General features: G+C 55.2%; 1 protein-coding gene across 1 annotated transcript in view; it reads right to left on the bottom strand.

Moving 5' to 3' along the window:
* The window catches only part of KCNC1 (potassium voltage-gated channel subfamily C member 1), a 45,167-nt gene extending 26,282 nt beyond the window's left edge, over positions 1-18,885 (bottom strand). Inside the window, exon 1 of the mRNA XM_045484676.1 lies at positions 17,220-18,885. Coding sequence (XP_045340632.1) covers positions 17,220-17,789 — 570 coding nt within the window. The 5' untranslated portion in view covers positions 17,790-18,885. The remainder of the gene's footprint in view (positions 1-17,219) is intronic.
* Positions 18,886-22,760: the final 3,875 nt, after the last annotated feature.

The raw sequence follows: 22,760 nt of genomic DNA, 5'->3' as shown, positions 1-22,760 counted from the left end.
CGAGACCCTGTCTATTCCCAGAGCCTTGAGATCACTCAAGGTGAGGAGAGACTCAGGCTGTGTGACTCCCCAGTGTCACCCGCCCCCTCCCCATGCCATGCCCCAGCCAGGCCTAGCCGGCCTCGGCTTAAAAAAGCACCAGGAAATGTCACTTTCTTTTTGAGGAGGTGCGATGGGAGGAGATGGCCCAGGCCATTTAGCTGCCAACCTATTCAAAGGCTGGGAATGGTGACAGTAACTTTTTTTTTTTAATTTTAGAGAGAGAGTGCGTGCACGACGGCGGGGGGGAGAGGGGCAGAAAGGGAGAATCTTAAGCAGGCTCCATCCACACCCAGTGCAAAGCATGATGCAGAGCTCGATCTCACGACTGCAAGATCATGACCTGAGCCAAAAATCAAGAGTTGGATGCTCCATCAACTGAGCGGCCCAGGCGCCCCGTGACAGTACCTTTAGTGTTTTTTCAATTTTTACATTTATTCATTTTTGAGAGACAGAGAGGAGGAGGGGGAGAGACAGAGAGAGAGAGCGCGCGCACGCACAAGTGGGGAAGGGGTAGGGAGAGAATGAGACACAGAATCCAAAGCAGGCTCCAGGCTCTGAGCTGTCAGCACAGAGCCCGACGTGGGGCTCAAACTCACGAAACATGAGATCATGACTTGAGCCAAAGTAGGATACTTAACTGACTGAGCCACCCAGGTGCCCCTACAGTACCTTTAAATCCTGAATATTGGAGCACCTGGGTGGCTCAGTCAGTGGAGCATCTGACTTTAAATAATGGTTCAAGTCATGATCTCACAGTCACAGGATCAAGCCCCGTGTAGGGCTTCTTGCTGGGCATGGAGTCTCCTCGGCATTCTCTCTCTCCCCCTCCCCCAAATAAATAAACATTTCTTTTTGAAAAGAATATTATTTTTTAAAAACTTCTAAAGCTTATTTCCTACCCAGGCTGATTTCCAGCGCCTCCCCTGCAGACAGGGCCCTGCCTAGTGACAGCCCAGGGGCCCCAGCCTGCCCGAGTGCTCAGCTAGGGCCCTGACTGCTGCTGCATGACTACTGTGCCTGTCCAAGCTGAATGAGGCACCACCCGCTGTGCAGCCATTTCCCTGTCTCCAAAATGGGGAAGGGGCGCACCCAGACACCCTGGAGCTCCTCCTCTATCTCTAGGATCCCTATGTTACCCACAAGAATATCTAGATCCTACTGGAGCCACAGCCTGGCTAAGAGACAAGTGAGGGTGGATGCCTCCTCAAAGAAGAAAGCTCCAAGGACATCCGATCATCCATTGATGCAGCTCTCAGTGGTTTGCTCATTCACTCAATCATCAAATATTTACTGAGTGCCTATCATACACCAGGCACCACTTTTCACAACCACCTCCAGAAACGATAGCTTTAAATAAAGCTCCAAGCACAGAGCTAGGCACAGAGTAAGTATTCAGTAGTGAGGATACGGACCATGTACGACCATGTACTGACACCCACCCTGAGCCAGACCCATCCTGAGCACTTATACATGCCCCATCTCACTGACCCTGACCCCAACTCTGAGGCCTGCATTGTGGTTACCATCCCGACTGTAGAGAGAGGGACACTGAGGCACGGAAAGGCTAAGTTGCCCACGATCATAAACCTGGGAGGTGATGAAGTTAGGACCCAGCTTTGTCTGACTATAGAACGCATGCCCTCAACCACTCTCTCAGCCCCTCAACAGACATTCATTGAACGAAAGCCTCGGTGAGTGAACGAAACTCTGTGTTGGTGCAAGTACAAGTCCAAGGCCATCAGTATGCACGAGTGTGGGGAGCGTGTGCACGCAGATGTTTGTGTGTTTGCATGTGGAGCTTTCTTATGAAAAGACTTTCCCTTGCTGTCTTGGTCTTGTATGTGCTGGAGCTATACTTAGCTGCAGCCGTGACTGTAATGAGCAGTTAGCGGCACACCAGGCACTCTCATTGGGACCTGGTTTCCCAGGGAGATCGCTGGGGCCAGTGTATGTGTGGGGGGTGCAGCCTGGTGCTGGGGAATGCTCTGGGCTTTGGGAGGGAGGCTGGAGCTCACAGCTCTGCGTCTTGTGCAAATGGAGAGCCTTAGCTTCGGCCTGGTCCAGGCTAGCAGCATCTAAGCCTCCAGGCCCTGCCAAGCTCAACTCCTGGCCACCCATGTCTGCGGTCCCTCTACTGGCTCATGCCAGGTAATTAAAATGAGAGCCTTGGAGCTCACGTCTAGAACCTGGGGACTGATGACAAAAAGCAGTGGAAGATGGTGTCTTGGTACCCCCGAGCCAGGTGCCTCAGGAGGGCGCACCCCTCGGCCAGGAGAGCTGCGCTGTCCCCTTGAGTACATCCTGCCACAGCTATCAGAGCGGCTTGCTCACTGAAGCCGGGGACCTAGGGAGGAAGAGCAGCCTCCCTACCCCAGAACAGACTGAAATCACAGGTATGCTCAGTGCCACCCAGGGTTCAGAGGCCAACCTCCCACTCACCGTCTGCCCTCCGGTGGCCTCAGGGAGTCTGGAAAACCCCTGACCCTGAGGCTTCCCCATCACATGGCTCTGACTGCAACTTCTTTCCAGCCTGTCTTGGGGCTGCTTCATCAGAGCTTCTCACCCTTGGGAGGGTCAGTCTCTGAGGCCAGTCCCTGCCCCCAGCTCCAGGCTCCCTCACTCCACAAACCGTCCACCCCTGCATCTTGGAAGCCCCCTTTCTCCATTCACGGGCTAGGCTGCTCCGCCCTGCCTTCCACCCTGAAGTGTCCAGCTTCCAAGTCCTATCCTGTAGGATGTTTTCATTTAATGAGACATGAGACTTCCTTTCCCGCCTCGAAGCCAAGCGACTAGAAATTTATCCATCCATTTGTTCGCCCATCCGCCAAGATACACACCTAGCTGGGTGTTCACTCATATATCTTTCCTTCCATTCATTTATCTGTGTCCACCCATGTACCCGTCTTTTTGTCCATTCTTTCATCCACTTGTCCATCACCCATCTGTCCATCCAACCACCTCATTCTTGACCACAGAACCCTAGCATAATAGCGCAGGAAGGAACATGGCACTGCTCTAGTTCACCTTCTCGATTTCCCAAAGAGGACCTGGGATCCAATCCTTCCACCGCTCACTAACTGGACATCTCATACAAACAAATTAATCTCTCTGGGCCAGCTATTCCTTCATCAGTAAGGTGGGGATGATATCTCATCCTTCTACCTCACAGGGCTGTTGTGAAGTACATCACTTAGCAAAGATTTGTTGATCCCACATTATGTAACAGGAACTATCCTCCTTAAGCGGCTCCTTGTCCTCTAAGAGGCTGCAGCTGAGTTGGGAAGACATGTAACCTCAGTAGGACAGCTGGATCAAGGGTGGGAAAAGTTCTCTGGGAGAGCAGGCTGTTCAAGAGGGAACAGAGTAGGCAAAGGCAGGAGGCAGAGGGGAGCTACACAGCCTGCTGAGGGGAATGGCTGATGTGCCTAAAGGCCAAGTATGGGCTGTCTGGGAAGACAGGTTGGGTGGGGTTTTCCAAGGGTAGCACAACAAGGTTCAGGAAAGACCACAGACATGGAAAGACTTGGCCAGCCAGTACAAACCACAGTGATTCCTTACTCCGAGGATTTTACTCAGATGCCCGGACTTCCAGACAGAAAAAAAATATCTGCTTGGTGACAGCCAGGCCTCAGTAGACATGGTTCCTGCTGCCTAGAAGGGAAGCCAGTGCCTAGCATTTCTGACCTTTGTGTTGCTAAATATATCATTGGTGACAGTGGTTCATGGCCCTGAAGCTGTGGGGCCACCAGAGGAAGCTTCCACAGCTTGCTTCCTTGTCTCTGTGGATCAGCCAGGGCCTCGATACACGGACTTTCCCGGGGCATCTGAACCCAGGACCAGGTTCAGTGGTGCCCCAGGTAGCCAGATCCAACCCCTGGAAAGCGTGTCTCATGTGCCAGGCATGGTGCTCAGGCTTTGCCTTCAGAGACTCATCCCCACTTCACACAGGAGAAAACAGGTTTGGCCAGATGCCACCTGCCCGAGCCCACACTGAGGTCCAGCCAGGTCCAAGGTGTGTGCTTTCACCTCTACCTATGCCCTCCTCACAACCCCCTGCCCTCGAGACAGTGGTCTCCTCTGGCACATGGCCCTGCTTTGAACTGTATTTCCTCCCTCACAAATTATCTTTCTGCCTCTGTCTTAGCGGCTTCTCCCAGCTCCCCTGAGAGGTAGGTGATACCATTATGCACAATTTATAGATGAGGAAACTAAGGCCCCAAAAGACAAGGGCCATGCTCCAGGTGTGTGGGCTGGTCAGGCGCCAAGGCAGGAGCTCCCGTGGGAATATGAGGAGAAGCATCCTGCCCAGGGCTAGCTCTTAGCAGGTGGCAGCCACGTTAGCTACCAAGAGCCCAGCCCTCATCCCAGGGCTCTGGTTGGCTCCAGGCGGCCCAGTGGGTGACCGCGTTCCTCACAGCTGCTAAGAGAGCCCCTGAGGCTGAGCATAAAACATTAATCTCTAAGTGGTAAGATGTTGGCCCTGGCGGGAGGCCATGGTCTAAAATATGTTCACAGCCTTGCCCTGGTGATAAGGCCCAAGGGAGTCACGCCTCCCCACTCTACCACCCTCAAGGGCTGAGAAGATCCCTGGGGGGTCGCCGAAGCCTCCTGGTAACAGGAAGCTCCTGTCTAACCCCTTTCAGACATTGATTCTCAGAATCCCTCAGTGGGTGAGGCCAGTGTCTGCAGAGCATCCTAGAAAGATGCCTCATGTGCCAAATGGTGAGAATGATAATGCATAACTTGAACACATGTGTTGTGCCCTATACTGTGCTAAAGGGCCTTCTATAACTTATCTCATTGGGTTCTCATGGCAGCCCCTTGAAGTGGGGACTGTTCGTATCCCCCCTTTACAGCTAAGGTAGCTGAGGCTTACAGAGGTCACACAGCTAATAATCAGTAGGGCCAGGTTCGGACTCATGTGGGGTGGGGAGGGGATGGCCATGGAGACGTGAACACTGCCGAGCACCAGGCTAGCACGGGCCGAGGCCCACGGGGCAAGACCCTACTACCAGGAGCCCACTGGGGCTGTGGGGAGCTGTGCTCTTCTCTTCATGACCTACCATTGTCCTCTGGCTCTCTGAGTCCAGCCCTGGATACTGGCCTCTCACTGTGTCTTAAGCGAGACACATGTATTAAGATATGTGTCACATATCTCCCTCCATCACCTGCTCAGGGAGGCCTTCCCTGCCACACTAGTTAAAGTTGTCACCTCCCCAGCACTTCCTGGGCCTTATATATACATCTCCATTATACATCTCCATGGCCCTCGTCACCATCTGACACCCTATATGGTTATGTATGCATTTATTTCTTTGTATTCTCCCTGCGCTAGAATGTAAGCTTCTTGAGGGCAGGAATTTTTGACCGTTTTGTTCTTTGCTCTATTCCCAGGTTCTTGCCTGCCACCTAGTAAGTAGGTACTCAATAAATATTGGTTGAATGGAGGAATGAATGAATGAATGCTAACAGCCCCATCCCCACCCCACCCACACGCCCGGCAGGGAACTACACAGACTGTGTTCATGTATAGCGTAGGGGTGTAGGGAAAGAAGTCCTTTCCTGCTCTATGGATGGAGAAGGAAAGAGGTGAGGTAGAGGCACGTCATGGGCAGGGGGCCAGGGGCTTGTGGGCAGGAGCCAGGGCCAGGGTGAAGCAGCAGGACTGCCAGGCTAGCAGGGCAAGTTCTGGATTGGGCCAGTGTGGAAGGGGCATCCAAGGCCGTGCACAGGCTTGAGAAAGCTTCCTTTGGCTGCTGTGGCCCAGGCCGAAGCAACAGAGCCCCGGCCCAGCGAGGCTCCCGAGGCCCCCCAGGCTCAGCTGTCTGGGGCTGCCCCAGCTAATATTAGCTCGTCCCCACCCAGCCTGGCGTCGGCCTGGCGGGGCAGCCCAGCCCCAGAGTGGGCACCGCCCACTGACACCAACAGGCGCCCAGCCCCAGCAGCTTCTAGGGTCTGCCTGGCCCTTGCTGCCCCTGCTCACTATGCCGGAGGATCCCCTTGTAAAAGGACGCATTTCAAGGACCGAAGCTATGATCCATGGCCCCTGCCCACCAGTCCCTCCACACCGGTACTCTTGTCAGCATCTCATGCCACCATGCTCGGCTTCCGACCACAGATGTCAGTAGCCCTCCCTGCCCCTCCACCCTGCAGGCGGAACTTCCAGTTTTCATCTCCTTCATTCCCCTCTACACTTGGAGAGGGAGGCAGAGCAGGGACCAGTGGCCCATGACAACTGATGGGGAGACTGAGGATCAGAGGGGGCCATGATCCGCCCGTGACACACAGCGGGTTCGTGGCAGAGACCAAGACAGAATCCAGGCCTGCCGGGATGACACCCTGAAATCTGGCCCCTGGGAGATAGACTCTGGAAGGAAGGGCCCCTAGGGCCAAGGGAGGTGAGGTGCCCCCTAGACAGTTATTTGAAAGGAGAGTCAGTTGCTGAAATAAGGAAGTATAGACAATGAACAGCTGATGGTTTGGATCTTCTAGAGCCAAGTGCCGGTAAAAAGACAATAATGGAATGTACGATAATTAAGCACTTATTATGTTTCGGGTTCTGGGCTAAGTGCTTAACATATTCAAGCCTCTCGACTTCCCTATGAGTCAGGTGCTATTAATATCTCTTGAGATACAGACAGGTTAGGGAACTTGTCCAAGGTCACACAACTGGGAAGTGTAGGGCTGGGACTTGAATGCAGGCCTCCTGGCTCAAGAGGGTCACACTCAGGAAAGAACCGGACTCAGGTCACATCACAGCTGAGTGGGGCCTCAAGGCCCACCCACTTTCAGCTGAACACATGACTGAGGGTCAAAGCAGGGGAACTTGGGACAAAAGGCAGCCTAGGCTTTCAAGGGGAAGAGTCTGTGTTGAAAGCCAGTAACTAATAGAGGAAAGGGGGTGATGAAAGAGACAGGGAAGAGAAGAAGGTGGTCCAGGAAGAAGATGGGGAGGGAGAGGGAGAGAAAAAGCCTGGCTGGCCTATAGGAGGAGTCACAAGAGAAGGGAGACTTCACTTCCAGGCATCTGGCTGGACCACATGGACCTGCAAACTCGATCCCCTGCAACATCTCCGTCCTCGTGTGACAGCTCGTGTGTCCTGATTTGGGAAAATAGTTCCTTAGCCTCTGAGCTCTGGTTGTGGGAAGCGGGCCGGGGGCTCCCTGGGCTGAGTGAAGGAGGAGTTTGCAGAGGTGGGGGAGCTGGGATGGGAAGAGGCTCATCTGGCCCTGGGTGGCGACAGTGGCAGGTGGGACCTGCCCTGACTGGCGTTTGTCCCCCCAACCCCCAGCCCTGACCAGGACACGCCAGCATCCTTAGCGCTGCCTCATCCTCTTCCTCTGCCTCTCCACCACCACTCTCGGGGATGGAGGGATGTGTTTCCAGATGAGGCAAGGAAGAAAGGGGTCAGCCACAGGTGTGATGGCAGTGTCTGACCTAGGTCTGGCCTCCTTATCCATCCTCTCAATAAATATTTATTTAGTTCCCACTCTGTGCCAGGCCCTGTTCTAGCTTCCTCTAAGGAGGGAAATAGACAATATTCAAGGTAAATAAATAAAATACAGTTAGATGGTGTTAATGCCAAGAAGGAAAACAGGAGAGCACAAAACAGGGGCAGGGAAAGCCAGGGTGTGATCTGACCTGATGACGATGACATCTGAGTCCAGACCTGAAGCAGGTGAGGGAGTGTGTCGGCGGGGAAAGTGCTCCAGGTGGAAGGAACAGCAAGAGTAAGGGTCCTGAGGCAGAAGCACAACCACTGTGCTGGTGGAAAACCGAGGAGGCCAGAATGAGGAGTAGGAGAGGCAGGAGAGCAGAAGGGAGATCGTCGGCTCAAGGGGCTCATGTGCAGCCCAGTAGCCTCAGAAGGACTTGGGCTTCTTCCTGAGTGAGACTGGAAGCCAGAGTTAGCAGAGCACAGAGGTGGCTTCCTCTGACGAGCATCTTACCTTGGATGGCCCTGGCTGCAGGTGGAGAAGGAACTGGAGCGGGGGACAGTTCATAGTAATCCAGGGGAGAGAAGATGGTGGCTTCAGCTAGGGACTTAGTGATGGAGGTGATGTGACACGGCTGGGTTCTGGGAGGCTTTCAACATGGAGGCAAAGGATTTGCTGATGTGTGAGAGAGAGAGGAAGGAATCAAGCATGGTGCCAAGGGTTTGGTCTGAGCAATTTACAGATGCAGCTGCCATTTACCGAGCTGGGGCCTCATCTCAGGTCCATTACCTCGATGCTAACGTCTTAGGCACAAGGGAAGATCAGAATCACCCCCCTTGAAGCTCTGCCGACCTGCACACACCCATTCAGGCCTCTCTGTGTCCTGATACTTCCCCTCAGCTGGGAGCAGCTGCCCGCCTCAGCACTTCTCAGAATCGAATGTGCATATGATTCATCTGGGATCTTGTTAAAATGAAGGTTCTGAATCAGTAGGCCTCCGGTGGGGCCTGAAACTCTTCATTTCTAACGAGTGCCCAGGTGATGTTGGAGGACCACACCAAGTAGCGAGGGCCCCTATGTCCCAGCCCCCAGTGCAGATTCTCCCTCGCTGAGCATTAGTGTCGCCTGAGAGTGGACTAAACACCCTGAACACCCCCTGATCTAGGAATCAAATTCTCAAGGGACAGAGCCCAGGAGCCTGACCTTTTGGAAGCAGCCCAGGTAATCTGAGAGTCAGCCGTGGGTGGGAATCCTCCAGCAACCACCCTTGCAGCTCCGGGAGCAGCCACTATAAATACCCCCCTACCCTAGCCTGGCCCCACCCAGCACAGAAGGAGCTCACTGCAACCATCTCCACAGCGCCCCCTTCACCATCGGTGTTAGTCACCTTGCCCTGCTCTAGCCCCTACAGGCTGGCATAACATTTCCTCCCTGAGTTCACCTCTCTGCAACTCCCAGAGGGCAGACAGCCTAGGGAAGGGCCTGGAGAAGAGGGCAAACAGGTGCCACCTGCTGGGCCCGAGCAAGCACACCCTAAATGGATGGTACCCACAGTGGGTGAGTGGGCTGGGTGAGCCAGTGATGGTTCACAGTGGTCACAGTGACGACCCCAGGCAGGGCGTGATTACAAGACCTTGAATGAATGAATGAAAACAGGTTGAGAGAGCCTGAATGAATGTAGGAGGAAGCTCTTCAGGGCCTTTCCCCTGGGCTCCTGCCTGCTTGGTGTCAGGGCCCTTGCCAGGAGGGCTCAAATGTGTCCTAGAGAGGAGCTGGGCTGAAGACGTGGAAGGAGAGATAGGGAAGGACTAATGTGGCTCCCACGGTGCCTCTGGGAAGCCAAAGCCCGGAATTCTTAGACTCCTGGAATGTCAGAAGTGGGAAAGGACTTGGTGGTCATTTGGAATGACCTCGTATTTTACAGAGGCAACACCTGCAGACTGAGGGGGCAGTGGGACTTTCCCAAGGGAGCCCGGTTGGTATGATGGCCCGGTTACAGATCTCGCTCTGGCTCAGTTGTTGATGTCCGCAACTCGGGTCTTGTCTGTGGCCACATCTCTCCATGCACCTGGGCCGGTCCTTTATCCTAAGGGCCTGCTTGTCCCCAGCCACAGGCCTCCAGAAGTGACTCACTAACCTCCAGCTCAAATCATGCAAGCCTGCTGACTCCGTGCTCAACCCAGATCCCTCACTCCCAAAGGTGGTCAGCGAGGACAGGAGAAGCCAGAGTATGCATGAGCAGCCTTGCAGGATGGGTTTTCACATGTAACAAATCTAGAAAGGCCACTGAGAGAGAGGAGTAGATGAACAAAAACCCAGAGGTTGGAATGAGGGCTGAAGGCAAGGAGACCAGGGAGGAGCCTGGCAGAAAGGAACAGCTCATGGCCAGGTTCCAGAGCAGAAGGCCTCGAACGCCGAGCTGAGGAGGAGCCAGCATTACCCCCACCCCCACGTCCCCTGTGTATCACCTCATGCAAGACAGCTTCTAATCCTTCCTGAGCTCTCTGCCATTTCCCTGTAGACACATGGAGCCCCGGGCCCTGCCTGGATAGTGGGGGCGATGAGGCACCTCCTGAAACCCTCTCCCTGGGGGCTGCCGGAGCGCCCCTACCCCACCAGGCTAGACCCTCACCTGCCATTGTTCAGGGGCCAGAACTTGCAGAGCAGGATTCCCGGACAGGTTGTTGGGAAACAGTGTTTGCTGGGGCAGGGAGGGAACCGGATGGGAACCCAAACTGGGCCACAGACCCCACTATCCTGGCCCAGCAATGGGAGGCTGAAGTGTAGTTATGGACAGAAATCCAGTGTCAGGCAGCCCCAGGTTTGAAGGCTCACTCGTGAGCCAAGTGACCTTGGGTGAGTTAGTTAACCTCTTTGAGCCTCAGCAGCCTCATCTGCAACACTGGCACGATAATAATAATACAGTTCCTTGGGAGTTTTGTGAGAATTAAATGAGAATATGTAAATTAAGTCCTTAAGACGGATACATAGTAAATGATTTCGTAAATAGCAGCCGTTAGTATTATGATTCAAGAAAGGAAAGGGGTTCTAGAAAATCCTGCTTGGAGGATGATAAGAACAGAATTTGGGCCAACTCTGGGTTGAACAACCTGCAGAAATTTCAACCAGCTGTGCTGGGCCCTCTTGGGGGAGTGGAGAAGGGAGGTGGGAAGGCAGGTAACTGCTTAATCTCCCTCCTTCAGGGGAGGAAATAATGGGAGTAAGAGAACAGCAGGCCCAGGTGGGATTTGGTATTCTGTTAAATCTGTGAGCCAAAAGAAATGCAAAAGGCCAGGTCCAGGGGCTGGGGGTGGGAGTTTGAGTTTCACCTGTGTGGTCTTGGGCAAATGTCTTCCCTTCTCTGACCCTGTTTCTCCACTGGATGAGGATAGTGGCTAGAGGTGGCCCAGGAACATCCATCTTCTCCGACAGTCCCATGCATGTGGAAGGTGGTCCCTCCAACCCAAGTGGTCCCCATGAATAAGGCCTGGGCAACCAATAGTCCCAGGAGTCCCCAAGGCCCCCCTTTTCCTCTGAGCCTGCACCCAGGGAAGGGAAGCTCAAACCAGTGGGGTGGCCAGGCTGGCCTAGGGGCTGACAGGAGGCCCTGACCTTTCGGTCCAGAGTGAGCACACTGGTCATGGGACCGCTCAGAATAGCCATAGCGCTATAGTCAGCTGTCTTGGGAGGCCCCGAGATCCCTGGCCCAGGCAGCAGGGCCTGAAATGAGCCCCCTCCAGAATCCTTCCCCCAGCTCTAGGACAACCTGTCTGCCTCTCTGGGAAGCTCAAGCCAATCTTCCCAAAGCTTCTGGCAGATGCCAGGCCTCCCGCTCAGAGTTAAGGAGCACAGATACCTACATCCAAGGCACCAGCTTCCAAACACTCCCTGAGGCATCGGAAGGTGGATGACCGGCTCTCCGGCCACTAAGCCAGGAGTTAGAGATCTGGGTGCCTGAACCTGCCCAAGTAACCTGCTCACATTTGGCCTTGGGAAAGCACTCCTCTCTGGGCCTCAACTTCCTCCTCTGTCATAACAGTCACTCCTATTATGGAGTATGTAAGAAGCTTAGAGTCTGGAGGTAGAGACAAACCTGACTCAAGCAAGGCTGCTAACGAACATTTTATTACATACCAGATAGCTTCTCTGAAGGGAAGGACTCTGAACACTGACCCCCGCTGTGGGTTCTGGGAAGGCATCATGTAGAACAATGTTTTGAGTGGGATGTGAAGGATGAAGAGGTGCAAAACAGGAGGAAAGAGTGTTCCAGGTGGAACAGCATGTGCAAAGGCCCTGAGGCAGGGGCACCTGGCACATGCAAGGAACTGAAATGAGGCCAGGGTAGCTGCAGCTCAATGAACAATGGGGCGAGCCAGGCCAGAGGAGACTGAAGAGGGACGCAGGGCTTGAGGCACCACAGTACGGTCCAGGGAAGCACCGAAGGGTTTTAAATAGGCAAGGGAATGAGCTGACAGATTTGCGAGTTGAAGAGACCTCTGTGGTTGCCAAGTAGACAATGAACTGGAGGGGCCAGGGGCTGGAGGCAGGAGAGCAGTCGGGAGCTGCTGGAGGAGTGAGGGGAACGATGGCGGCTTGAAGCAGGATGGTGGACGTGGGGATGGAGGGCCAGGGACAGAATCTAGAGGGCCGTGAAGTAGAATGATAATACAACCAACAGGAGTGATGGTAGCAGCCAACATTTATCGAGCACTTACTGCATGCCGGACCCTGTGACTCGGGGCTCTCCTCACATCACTTTGGTTAATCTTTCCATTAACTCTCTGGGCTAAGTTCTATCATTATGTCCATTTTAGTTTAGTTTACTTTAAGTGTTTACTTATGTATTTGTTTAGTTTGAGAAGGAGGATCCCAAACAGTCTCCACTCCGTCTGCACAGAACCTGACGTGGGGCTCAATCTCATGAACCGTGAGATCATGACCTGAGCCAAAATCAAGAGTCAGGTGCTGAATCGACTGAGCCACCCAGACGCCCCTATGTCCATTGCAGAGGTGAAGGGGCTGAGAGACTGTAATGAGGAGACACTGGTTTCTGATTTTCATTACTGAGAAGGGAGCTGGGGGGCGGGGGGGGTGCAGGTACCATTCAGACATAAGGACATCTGTGAAAACATCACAGGAAGGAGAAAAACACTAAGTTGGGGACACACTGTGGTGGGGAACACATGGGGTGGTGGAGAGGGGAACACACCAGCCCCTTCCCCACTGCCCATGGGTCTCCTTCACAGGTTACCATGACTAGAGGTGGGGCCCTGGCCTGGGGGGCAGGCTCTGAGGTGGGAGGCTGTGTAGAAAGTCCCTGAGAGCAGCTCTCTCCTGAATCTCACCAAGACTCCAAGGCCCTGTGTCAGCTAAGACACAATGGAGGAACAGAAGTCTCTTGCTGGACTCTTCATTCCTGCCACCAAGTGCATTTCCTTCCCAGGGAGCTGAGGAGAAGCTGGGGCTGCATCAGGTCCCAAAGGGGAGGGGACAAGGCAGAGAGACAGAGAGTGGAGGGGTGGGCAGTGGGGTGGTGGGGCTTCCCCAGCTTGGGAACCACTGGAACTTCCTTGTCATTTGGAAGGTCAAGTGACTGTCATTTGCAAGGGGGACAGATGTCATCTCTCTCTCTCTCTCTCTCTCTCTCACACACACACACACACACACCACATACTAAAGATACTTTCTGACCTACAGAACAAGGACCAGCATTAGCCCTGACCTGAAACACAACAATGTTCCTGATGAAAACATGCAAATCATAGATAAAAGCCAAGGGCCTCAGACCTGCAAAGGCCCCAAGGCAGAGAGAAGGGCAGGTTTCAAGGCAGGGCCGCTCCAGACTTCACCAACAGCCCTGCCTGCTCCCACACCTTCATGGCTTTGCTTGCCAGGACTGCCATCCCCTGCCATCTGCCTGGCTTATTCCTACCTGCCCCCCAAAGCTTACCTTAGCGTTACCTCCTCTGGGACTGTTCCTTCTCTCACAAGCCCAGGAAGCCCCTTCATGGTCCTTACTGCATAGTGCCACCATCATCCTTTGCTTGTGTGCATCTGGGGTAGCACCCCTCACCCCAGAACACGAGCTGGGGTCATCCTGTCCCAACTCATTTTCCCACCCCTCACCCCCTCAGCTGGGTGCCCAGAAAAGCACAGGAGAGAGGGTCTGGGGAACAGGCAGCTCTAGCTCGCTGTCACCCCTGAAGAGCTCAGATGGGACTTCCCACCCCAGCCAAGTAGCCCTTTCTTCCAGGGTCAACAAGAAGGCCTGGGGGAGGGTAACCTCACTGTCTGGTCTGTGCACCAACAACCAGCCTGGGCTAGAGCAGTATTTCTATCGAGGACCAGAAATGAGGAGCAAAACCGCTCACTAAAGCAGCTCAGGAGGACCAGGAGACCAAGGGATCAAGCAGGAAGCTGGTCTGGAATTTCATCTTCCTCAAGAAACACCCACACCTGGGCAACACAGGGTCTCTCTCACACACAGCCACAATGACAGAGCCTCACACATCCACAGTCTGTGCCACATACACGGTCCCCCACCCCACATACAGACTCACACACAGATGGTCTCATGCACACAGCCTCACACACACACACACACACACACACACACGCAGCCACACATGCACAGCTTCACATGGACAATGTCACACTCGCCACAGACAGCAAGGTACTCACACAGTGGCACACCCCAAGTTTCTCAGACACACACAGCATTTCTTACACGTACAGGCTCCCTCTCTTTCTTATATACGCACTCTCTCCCACGCTGCCTCGTTCTCACACACAAAGTCCATCTGAAAACACACAGAATCTGTCTCTCTCACGTTCACACAGAATTTCTGATACAGACCCTCACGGAATCTCTTGCACATAGTCTCACCACACGCATATACACAGGCGCGCACACACGCATATACACATGCGCGCACACACGCGCACACTCCTCCCAGAGTCTCACTCACACGTATTTTTATTCTCATATGGGCTTTCTCACACACATGAAGAATCTCTCACACCCACACAGAATCTCTCTTACACAGATTCCCTTTCACACACATACAGCTTTTCTTTCACACACACGTACAATGCCACACACACGTACAACGTCACACACATCCAGGATTCTAGTCTAGAAACTAGAATGAAAATTTAAACCCTGACCCACCAGTTTGAGGAGGGGGGAGGGGTAAACAAAGGTGACAGCAGCAGCCGAGCAAAGATGGAGGGGGAGGAAGGCCAGGCAGCAGGCTGGTCCCTGCGCAGATGAGCCGCAGAGAGGCAGCGCAATGCAGCTAAGGCCAGCTTGGCGTGCAGCAGGAAGCCTGGGTTCTAATCCAGGCTCTGCCCTCAGTTCTCAAGTGCCCTTGGGCAGGTCCTTCCTCTGTGGGCCTTAGTGTCCTCATTTGTCACCCAGAGGAATTGGAGTGATTCTGTGAGGCTACAGGGAAAAGAAGGCGCAGACAGGGGGTGGGGGGTGGGGGCTTCTAACTCTCCTCCATCTCCCCACTACAGTCCAGCTTTTCCCTCAGAGTCTGTTCTTCAATGAACACTTGAGACAATCAGGAATTTTCTGCAAGGTTCAAACACCAACAAGACCCCAGACCACACTAATCAGCCCATTTATATGCATTGGGTAAAGACCACCCCATGGCCTAGGAATGTCAAGTGGAAGAAGATGGACAGTAAGGGAGTGGGGGTGGAACATACCCCACATGTCCCCTGTCTATCCAGAAAGTCAGGAACACAGGTCAGAACCCTAAAACTGAGCCCAAGGGGTAGGGTGAGGGTACCCAGCTTCTTACTAGGAAGCCAGGTGGCTGAGAGGACAATGAGAAAATTGGGCCTACTTCCTTCCTGGGCCAAGGGGGATGGTGGTGGTGGTGAGATGCTGTCCAAGGTCAAATGCAGGCTGAATGGGTGGCTGTCCTAACCCAGGCCTTTGCCGAGCATGCCCCCAGCCCCAATATGTGTTGGTTCAACCTCCCAGCCCCCCTCCTCCGGCCCCTCTCCACAGCTCAGCCACAGCCTCCAGTTACATAATTCCCTGGTTGTGGTGGCCTCTGTCAGGAGAGGAGAGGGGAGGGTAGATCTCCGAGGGTCCCAGTCCATTCTGGAAATGGCAGGGAACTGGCATCCAGCTCAGGAGATGATGGGGTCCCAGAGGACCTGGGTTCTAGTCTTGCTTGGCCTCTGGCTCCCTGAGTGACCTTGTGTAGGGTCTCTAGTGGCAAAACGAAGGGCTTGGTTCTGTTGCTATCCACCCTCCCCCACATCTGTTCTAGAATTTAATGCATAAGACTCTGACCTGCTACCCCCTCCCTTGCATGCTAAAACACTGAGAGTTTTATCGAAGTCAAAAATGTATCAGGCCTGTGCCTAAACAGCCTTTTTCTCCTCATGGACACCTCAGTGCCCCCCAAGTCCTCTTCCCCCACTGATCCTTAGCACTGATCCTGCCTCCTTCCCTGCCTAATCCTCCCCACCTCAGCTCCAGGGGGCAGGAAAGAAGGGATGTGGAGCAACAAAAGAGAGCAGTGGTTTGCCTGGTGGGGGGTTGAGGGTGGCTCTGCTTTAAATTCACAACTCTGACCCTCCCCCTCATGCCTTCGGCTCCCTTCAGACCACAGAGCCAGTGAAGGCAAGGGGTGTCTCTTCCAGGGTGGGTGGCTGCCACCACTGTCTCCCCTTAGGGCTCAGTTGATCAGGAAAGACCCTTAGATTCACCAGACACCTTCTCCCATTTAACAGATGAAGAAACTAATCCCAAGAAGCCTCTGAGAGGCCAAGGTCAGCAGCAGGGTGCCCTTTGTCTCCCGCAACAAGCTGCTGTTACTAAAGGGGAGTGGCTGAATGATGACACACCCACCTCTCACACCCCTTGGGTCATGTTACCCTTTAGGCCCCTACTTTGCCCCTGACAGGTCCCAGAGGAAGCATAGTATAAGCCGAGTGGCCCCTTCCAAAACCCTCCCCTTTAGTCAGGCCCTGTTCCCAGCACTAGGTCTCAGAGTGGCCACATCCTCCTCCCCACAGCCCAGCCCCACACCAACTACAAAGCTATTAATTAGCCATAAAGATTCCCTCTCAACCTTCTCTTCACAAGGGCCTGAGGCTGCTCCCTGGGGAGGGTGGTCTGTCTTAAGCAGCAGACCAGGCCTCAAGCCCTCCTCTGTAGGCCCTGCGTGGCTCCAGATGCCGCTTACCTGGGAGGGAGGGAGGGAGGACTCCCAGCTTCCCTCCCCACACGAAAATCTAAAGGGCAGTTCACACCTTCACAGTGTACATCTGCAAAGACACAAATATGCACACACAGGCACTCCTGCACATTCAAACATACACACGTTCACTCATTCCCACTACATACTTTACCCACCCAAATATACACCACCACACTTACATAAATATGCACACACAATCTACTCATACACACAAACACCCATTTGTACTCACTCATACATATTAAATTTGGAAATACAGACACAGACCTTACATACCTACAAAACTAGTCACCCTCGAAGAGCAACCTCTCTCTTATCCCCGCTTTTATGCACGTTCTCATATGTACACACACACACACACTCTCTCTCTCTCTCTCTCTCTCTCTCTCTCTCTCTCTCTCTCTCCTTTCAATTCTGATTCCCTAGGCGCCAGTTCTCCAATCCGCCCCTGCCCGAGGGAGGCAGAGAACCCGGCCTTTACCACCCAGCTCTCCTGATGGGCAGGTTGTCACTTACCCGCGCGTAGCGGGATGAGTAGGGGTCCTCGAAGAGCGCCCAGATGCGCGGCTGCCAGCGGCGCCAGAAGCCGCCGGGCCGGCCATCTGGGGAGTCGCTGAGCGCCAGGCGCTTGGTCATTTCCAGCTCGTCCTCACCGTCGCCTGAGTCTCCGGGGCCGTCGGCGTCCGCGTCGTCGGCGCTGTTGTCAAGGGGTGCGCCGCCAAAGCTATCAAGCGCCTCTTCTGCGTCGCGATGCTGGCGATAAGTCATCCAGCAGCAGGGTTCCACGTCGGTCTCGTCGATGCCCCAGAAGGCCAGCTCCTCCTCATAGAGTGGCCCGCACACGTCGGCTGGGCAGTGCAGCTTGCCAGTGCGGTAGTAGTTCAGGATGTGCGCGAAGACGCCTGGGTGGCGATCGAAAAAGAACTCATCTGCGCGCGGGTCATAGTCGAAATGGCTGTGGGCGTCGGGCTCCGCCAGCCAGGCGAGCCGCGTGCCGGGCAGCGTGCGCAGCGTCGAGCGGTACGTCTGGTGGCGCGTGCCGCCCACGTTGATCACGATGCGCTCGCTCTCGTCCCCTTGGCCCATCGCGGCGCCCCCTTAGGCATGGCGCGGCCCAGCGACACCCATGGGAGCGGCCGCCAGGGGGAGTTGGCGCCGGGGAGGGGGGCGCGGGGCCTCCTCCCCCCTCCCCCCAGCCGTCGGGGGGGACAGAGGATGGTGGCTCTGGCCACCCTAAGAGCGACCCAAGCCCCTCAGGGGCGCTTTCTGTCGGGTGCTGGTCCAGGGGCGTGTGCGCGGGATCCCAAGGGTCTCTAGGCGCCAGATGTGGGAGGGAGCTGGTCCGGCTGCGGAGGAGGCAGAGGAGGAAAGAAGGGAGGGAGGAAGGGAAGGAGGAAGGGAGGGAGAGGGACGGCGCTCAGCGGCGAGCCCCGGGAGGAGGGAAAAGAGGGTTGGGGGGCCGGGCTCCCGTCCCCATCTCAGCGGGAAAATGGAGAAATTGACACAAAGCTTTTTTGGGGGAAGGTCAGCTGCTCCAAAGGCCCGACAGATAGATCAGCCCCCGGAAGGGGGAGGGGAGGAGAGGGGGCCGGGAAATTCGCGCTCTGCTCTGCGGTGGTCGCCGCAGCGCGCTCTCTGCGCTGGGGAGATGGATGACCGCTGCCTTCCTCCCTGCGTGGCCGGGCTGCAGCTCGGGGCGCAGGGCGGGCTCCGGCCCCCTCCCTCTCTCCTTGCCTGGCTGCCTGCTCCCCCCGGCGGCGGGCGCGCCTGCCTGCCCGCCCGCCCTCCTCGCTCCTTCTCCCCGCCTCTCGGAGGAGATGGCGGGCCCCCTGGGCAGGGGCACCCAGGGCGCTGCTCGGTGCGGCGGCCGCGGAGCGCTTTGCTGGGTACGCTCCGGCTTGAGCTGGAGCTCCGCGGGGCTACGCTCCGACTCCGGCGGCGGTGCTGAAGGGACAGCTCCCGAGCTGTTGCGGGGCCCGCACTGGTTCTCTGGGCTGGGTTCGGTCTGCGAGGCCGGTGGGCACTGGCTCTGGCGCCTCTGCGCCCCGCGCTGCGCGCCCGGCTTCGGGCAGGCGGTTGAAGGTGCCGGTCAAGACGAAGGGGCTGCGGCGGTCGCGCCAGGGAGGCGGGGGTGGCGGGTCCAGGCGCGGCGAGGCGAGGCCGGGGAGGCGAGGCGCGGAGCGGCCGCCGCCGCCGCGACGCTTCTGCCGCCCGGGCTGCTGCTAGGCTCGCTTGCTCGCTTGCTCGCTCGCGCGGTCCGCGTCCAGCCCGCCGCTCTCCGGACACAAGCCCTCGGCGCGCGCAGCCGCACTCGCCCCCGGAGGGAGGCGCCGCGCTGGGTCCTAAAAAGCCCCGATTCCGCGCCCCCCTCCCAGCTCCGAGCGGAGCCAGCCTCCCTCAACCCCGGCGCTGGGGGCGCCCGCCCCGCGTGGCTCCTGCTGCTCTGGGGAGACCCGCCGACGCTCCGCCCTGGGGTAGCGCCACTCGATGGGCGGGGGCTCCAGGAGACGTCTAGGCCTGGCCCCCCGTATCAGACTGAAGTGAGAAGGGCGTCGGCACCCTTTCCTCTCCTTCCAAACTAGGAACTCTCTGATCCCCAAGTGAAACGAGATGCCCTCGACCGCTATCAGAGACACCTTGACCTGGACGAGCATGGGCAGCTCCAAGCAACCTTTCATACCGACCCTTTCGGTAGCGAAATCTGGAGCCCCCACGATCTTGTCATAGGTCCCTCTTGAATGGACTCAAAATAACATCCTCCAAACACAAAACACATACGCTGTCCTCTAAGCCTTCTACTAACAACCCAATAATCCTGGACCACTATGAACGCCTTTTGACCCCTTACTCACCCTGGGTCCTTCATAATTCCAGGCTGACCCTAGTCTCCCGCGAGAGCCACACGCTCTACCATACTAATCCCAGCTCACTGATCCTCCCACACTAGCGCCGGATCCCTAGGTGGGCATCCCTTATGAAAAGGGTATTCTGCCCTTAGAGGTCAGAAGGAGCAACTGCAACCCCCCTTTCTCCGTTGGGCTTCAGCTGCCTGAGTGGTAAGCTGATGGCTGTGCCTGGGAGCTAGACGGGTGCAGCTTCTGCTGTGATTTCCACAGCTTCACAGTTGATCTTGGGGGTGGGGGGTTATAGGTTGGGCCTCCAAGCCTTCCTGGCCCATGTTTGCTACCCGTGCCTCAGTTTACTCAATCACTCTTTTATTCCTTCCTTGTTCCACACTCTGTCTCAGGCACAAGAGACTTTGCCCTCAAGGGGCTCCCAGGCTTTTGGGGAAGTGGGCAGGTGGGTCTGGGCAGGGCTGGGGACGTCAGGCCCAGCTCCAGGGTTGGCTGCACCAGGAAAGAGGCTTATTGATCCCAGCCTAGCCCAATCGAACACAAGGCTGCCTGGGCAAAGGGCGATTTAATTAAGAAGACAGGAGGCTCTTATTTACCTGTCAGCTCTTGCTAACTGTGCAGACAGCTGTCCCTCTACACTGACCTGCAGACACGGCTGTGAGCCGGGGGACAAAGCTGTGCTTTGGACATCTGTCTCCTCATTTGGCCAGGGAAATCCCAGCCCAGGGAAGTCTGTGTGTGGTAGGGAAAGGTTTGGAGGAGTGGAAAAGGTTGGAAAGGGCAAGGGGCAGAGCAAAACATGAAGGATGGGAGAAGGACAAGGGCAGAAACAGGGGCAGTGATAGGCAGAGGCAAAGAGACAGCTGGAGTCTGGGACCAGGATGGCACCTCCTCCCACCAGAGATTGATCTAAACCAGAATTATTTCCCCTTCAATCTCAGGGTAATGCAGGGATGAGAATGCTTTTGAATGTCTCTCTCACCATGACCAGTGTGATCCCCATCCCCTAACCTGACCTGGTGCAGCTCAGCCTCACCCAAATTCAGATTCCCCAAGAAACAGGCTCTCAGAAAGCTCTGCCCCAATCCAAGGAGGTGATAAAACAGAGGAATGGGAAGAAGAGAAAAAGATGGACACAGAGAGATGCACACACACACACACACACACACACACACACACACACACACACACCTGGCTGGGAGAAATCAAGATGGGGAGAGACCAGAAAGAGGCCTCTCCAAACCTTCTCTTCCTTCCAGCCAGGCGTCCAAACTCTTTTCTCTCTCAGAAAGCCTTCTGTGTTTCCACAAGCCACAGGGGCCCAGGACTCCCCACTTCCCTCTCCTGCAGGAAGGATCACATTGGATCAGAGTATGGCTCCCCAACCTTCACTGTAGCTCATCTCTTTCCCCCAAATGGACTATCAGCTCCTCCAAGGCTGCTTCTTGTTTGGTTCCTTCCACAGTACCCAGAACACAGTAGCTCCTTGTTAAGGGCTAGATGATTTGAGGAAGACCAGGAGAGGGCCTGGGATCCTAGCATTCAAGTGTCAGGGGCCATGAGAACCTGGAGCCCTGAACCAAGGCTGAGTCAGGGGGAAGTACATAACCAGGGTCTCTCAAGGCATCAATGCAGAGCGCACTCAGGCTACTACCCCATGGTGAGCCACAGTGGGAAGCTGAAAGGTGCCCCACGTGGTGGTCAGGTCGAGAGGTGGAGAGACAGAGGCTGCTGGTAAGGGGAAGTTTGATGATCAGGAGCCCTGGTAAGGCCTGGCCCTGGAGGATGTACTAGAAAAAGAGAGGCAAGCAAGGGTTGGAGGGAGGAGAAATGTGAAAGGGTATCCACTACATCCTAAAATCCCCTACATAGCAACTGGAGAAGGCTTGGAGAAAGGATCCTCCCAGGTGGGGAGCTGTCCCTCAGGTGCCCCAGGCTGCCTCACTTTAGGATTCTCACCTTGATCCTTGATGGCAACCCCCAGCCCAGGCCGCAAAGAATGCCCCCCCCCCTTTCTCCATCCTAAGCAGGGACATAAAAGTCCCTTCTCTCACTTCCTTTTCACACTGTAAGAAGGCTGGCATTTGCAGAAAGCCCAGAAAAACTGAGAGGGCAACACAGAAAGAGAGGGAAAAAAAAAAAAAAAAGCCCCAGAGAAATGGGAGTGGGGGGAAGGAATTGCTGCATGAGCCTTAGCTTCTCACTTGCAACCACTAACCACAGCCCCTCAGCCCAGCCAAGACCCTCTCCCTTTCCGCTTGAGCAGGATGCCCTTATTCATAGCCATCTGTCCCTCCCTTGCAAAGGAGGCTTATATCCCATGCCAGAAGATCACTGGGATCAGTGGCTAGTGAGAAGTGTGGGCAATGAACTACCAGTGGGTTGGTATTGTTCAGTGGTCAAGAGCATAGCCTTTAGGGCCAAACTGTCTGTGTTCAAATCCTCACTCCATCGTTGACTTAGCTATGACCTTGGGCAAGTTATTCAACTTCTGTATGCCTCAGATTCTTTATTGTTGGATATGAATAATAGTAAGCCTTATGTTCTTAACACCTCAGCTCTGGGATTTCTCTTGTTCTGGCTGGAGGGGAGGGTGTGCCAGGCTCCAGTAAGCTCTGTGGCGAGAATGGCTCCAGGAGGAGCTGGGGCTAGGAGTGGACTAGAAAAAGGTGAAGGGAGTCCTGAAGCCAAGTTTGAACTATGTTCTCACACTTGGCACTTGTAAGCCTTAGATCTGGTCCTGCTAGGCTCTGGAACTGGCCCAAGTCCAGCCCCTGGGCCTTTGTCCAGCTTGGCACACCCTCTATGCTGCTCTCTCAGGCCTAGAATCTTAGCATTCCCGGTGGGTTGGGATGCCATCTTGTGGCCACCTCTGGAAACTAACCAAAACTGGGCACAAACTTAGCAGGCTTCGGGGATGACCCCACCATAAGAGTGAAACCAACTGGCATCTCCTGCCCTGACAAGAATCCTCCCTCCAATGGACAAGGGAGACTGAAATTAGGGGTGCAATAGTGGAAAATTTGGTGACTGTGGCTGTTGGGTCTGTAGCGTGAGCACTGACCCTGGTACCTAAACTGGGAATGGGGTAGGGTGTTTAGCTCTTCCTTCCTGCAACCCCTGGTGAGTGGAGCCCAGTTCTTTTAGGCCAGAGGAAATCTAGAAAAAAAGCCAAGGTAAAAGAATGCCCAGGGGAATTGCT

This window comes from Leopardus geoffroyi, chromosome D1 (assembly GCF_018350155.1).
Source record: "Leopardus geoffroyi isolate Oge1 chromosome D1, O.geoffroyi_Oge1_pat1.0, whole genome shotgun sequence".
Taxonomy (NCBI): domain Eukaryota; kingdom Metazoa; phylum Chordata; class Mammalia; order Carnivora; family Felidae; genus Leopardus; species Leopardus geoffroyi.
The sequence above is the reverse complement of the archived record's forward strand: the minus strand, read 5'-3'. Positions and strand labels throughout refer to the sequence as shown.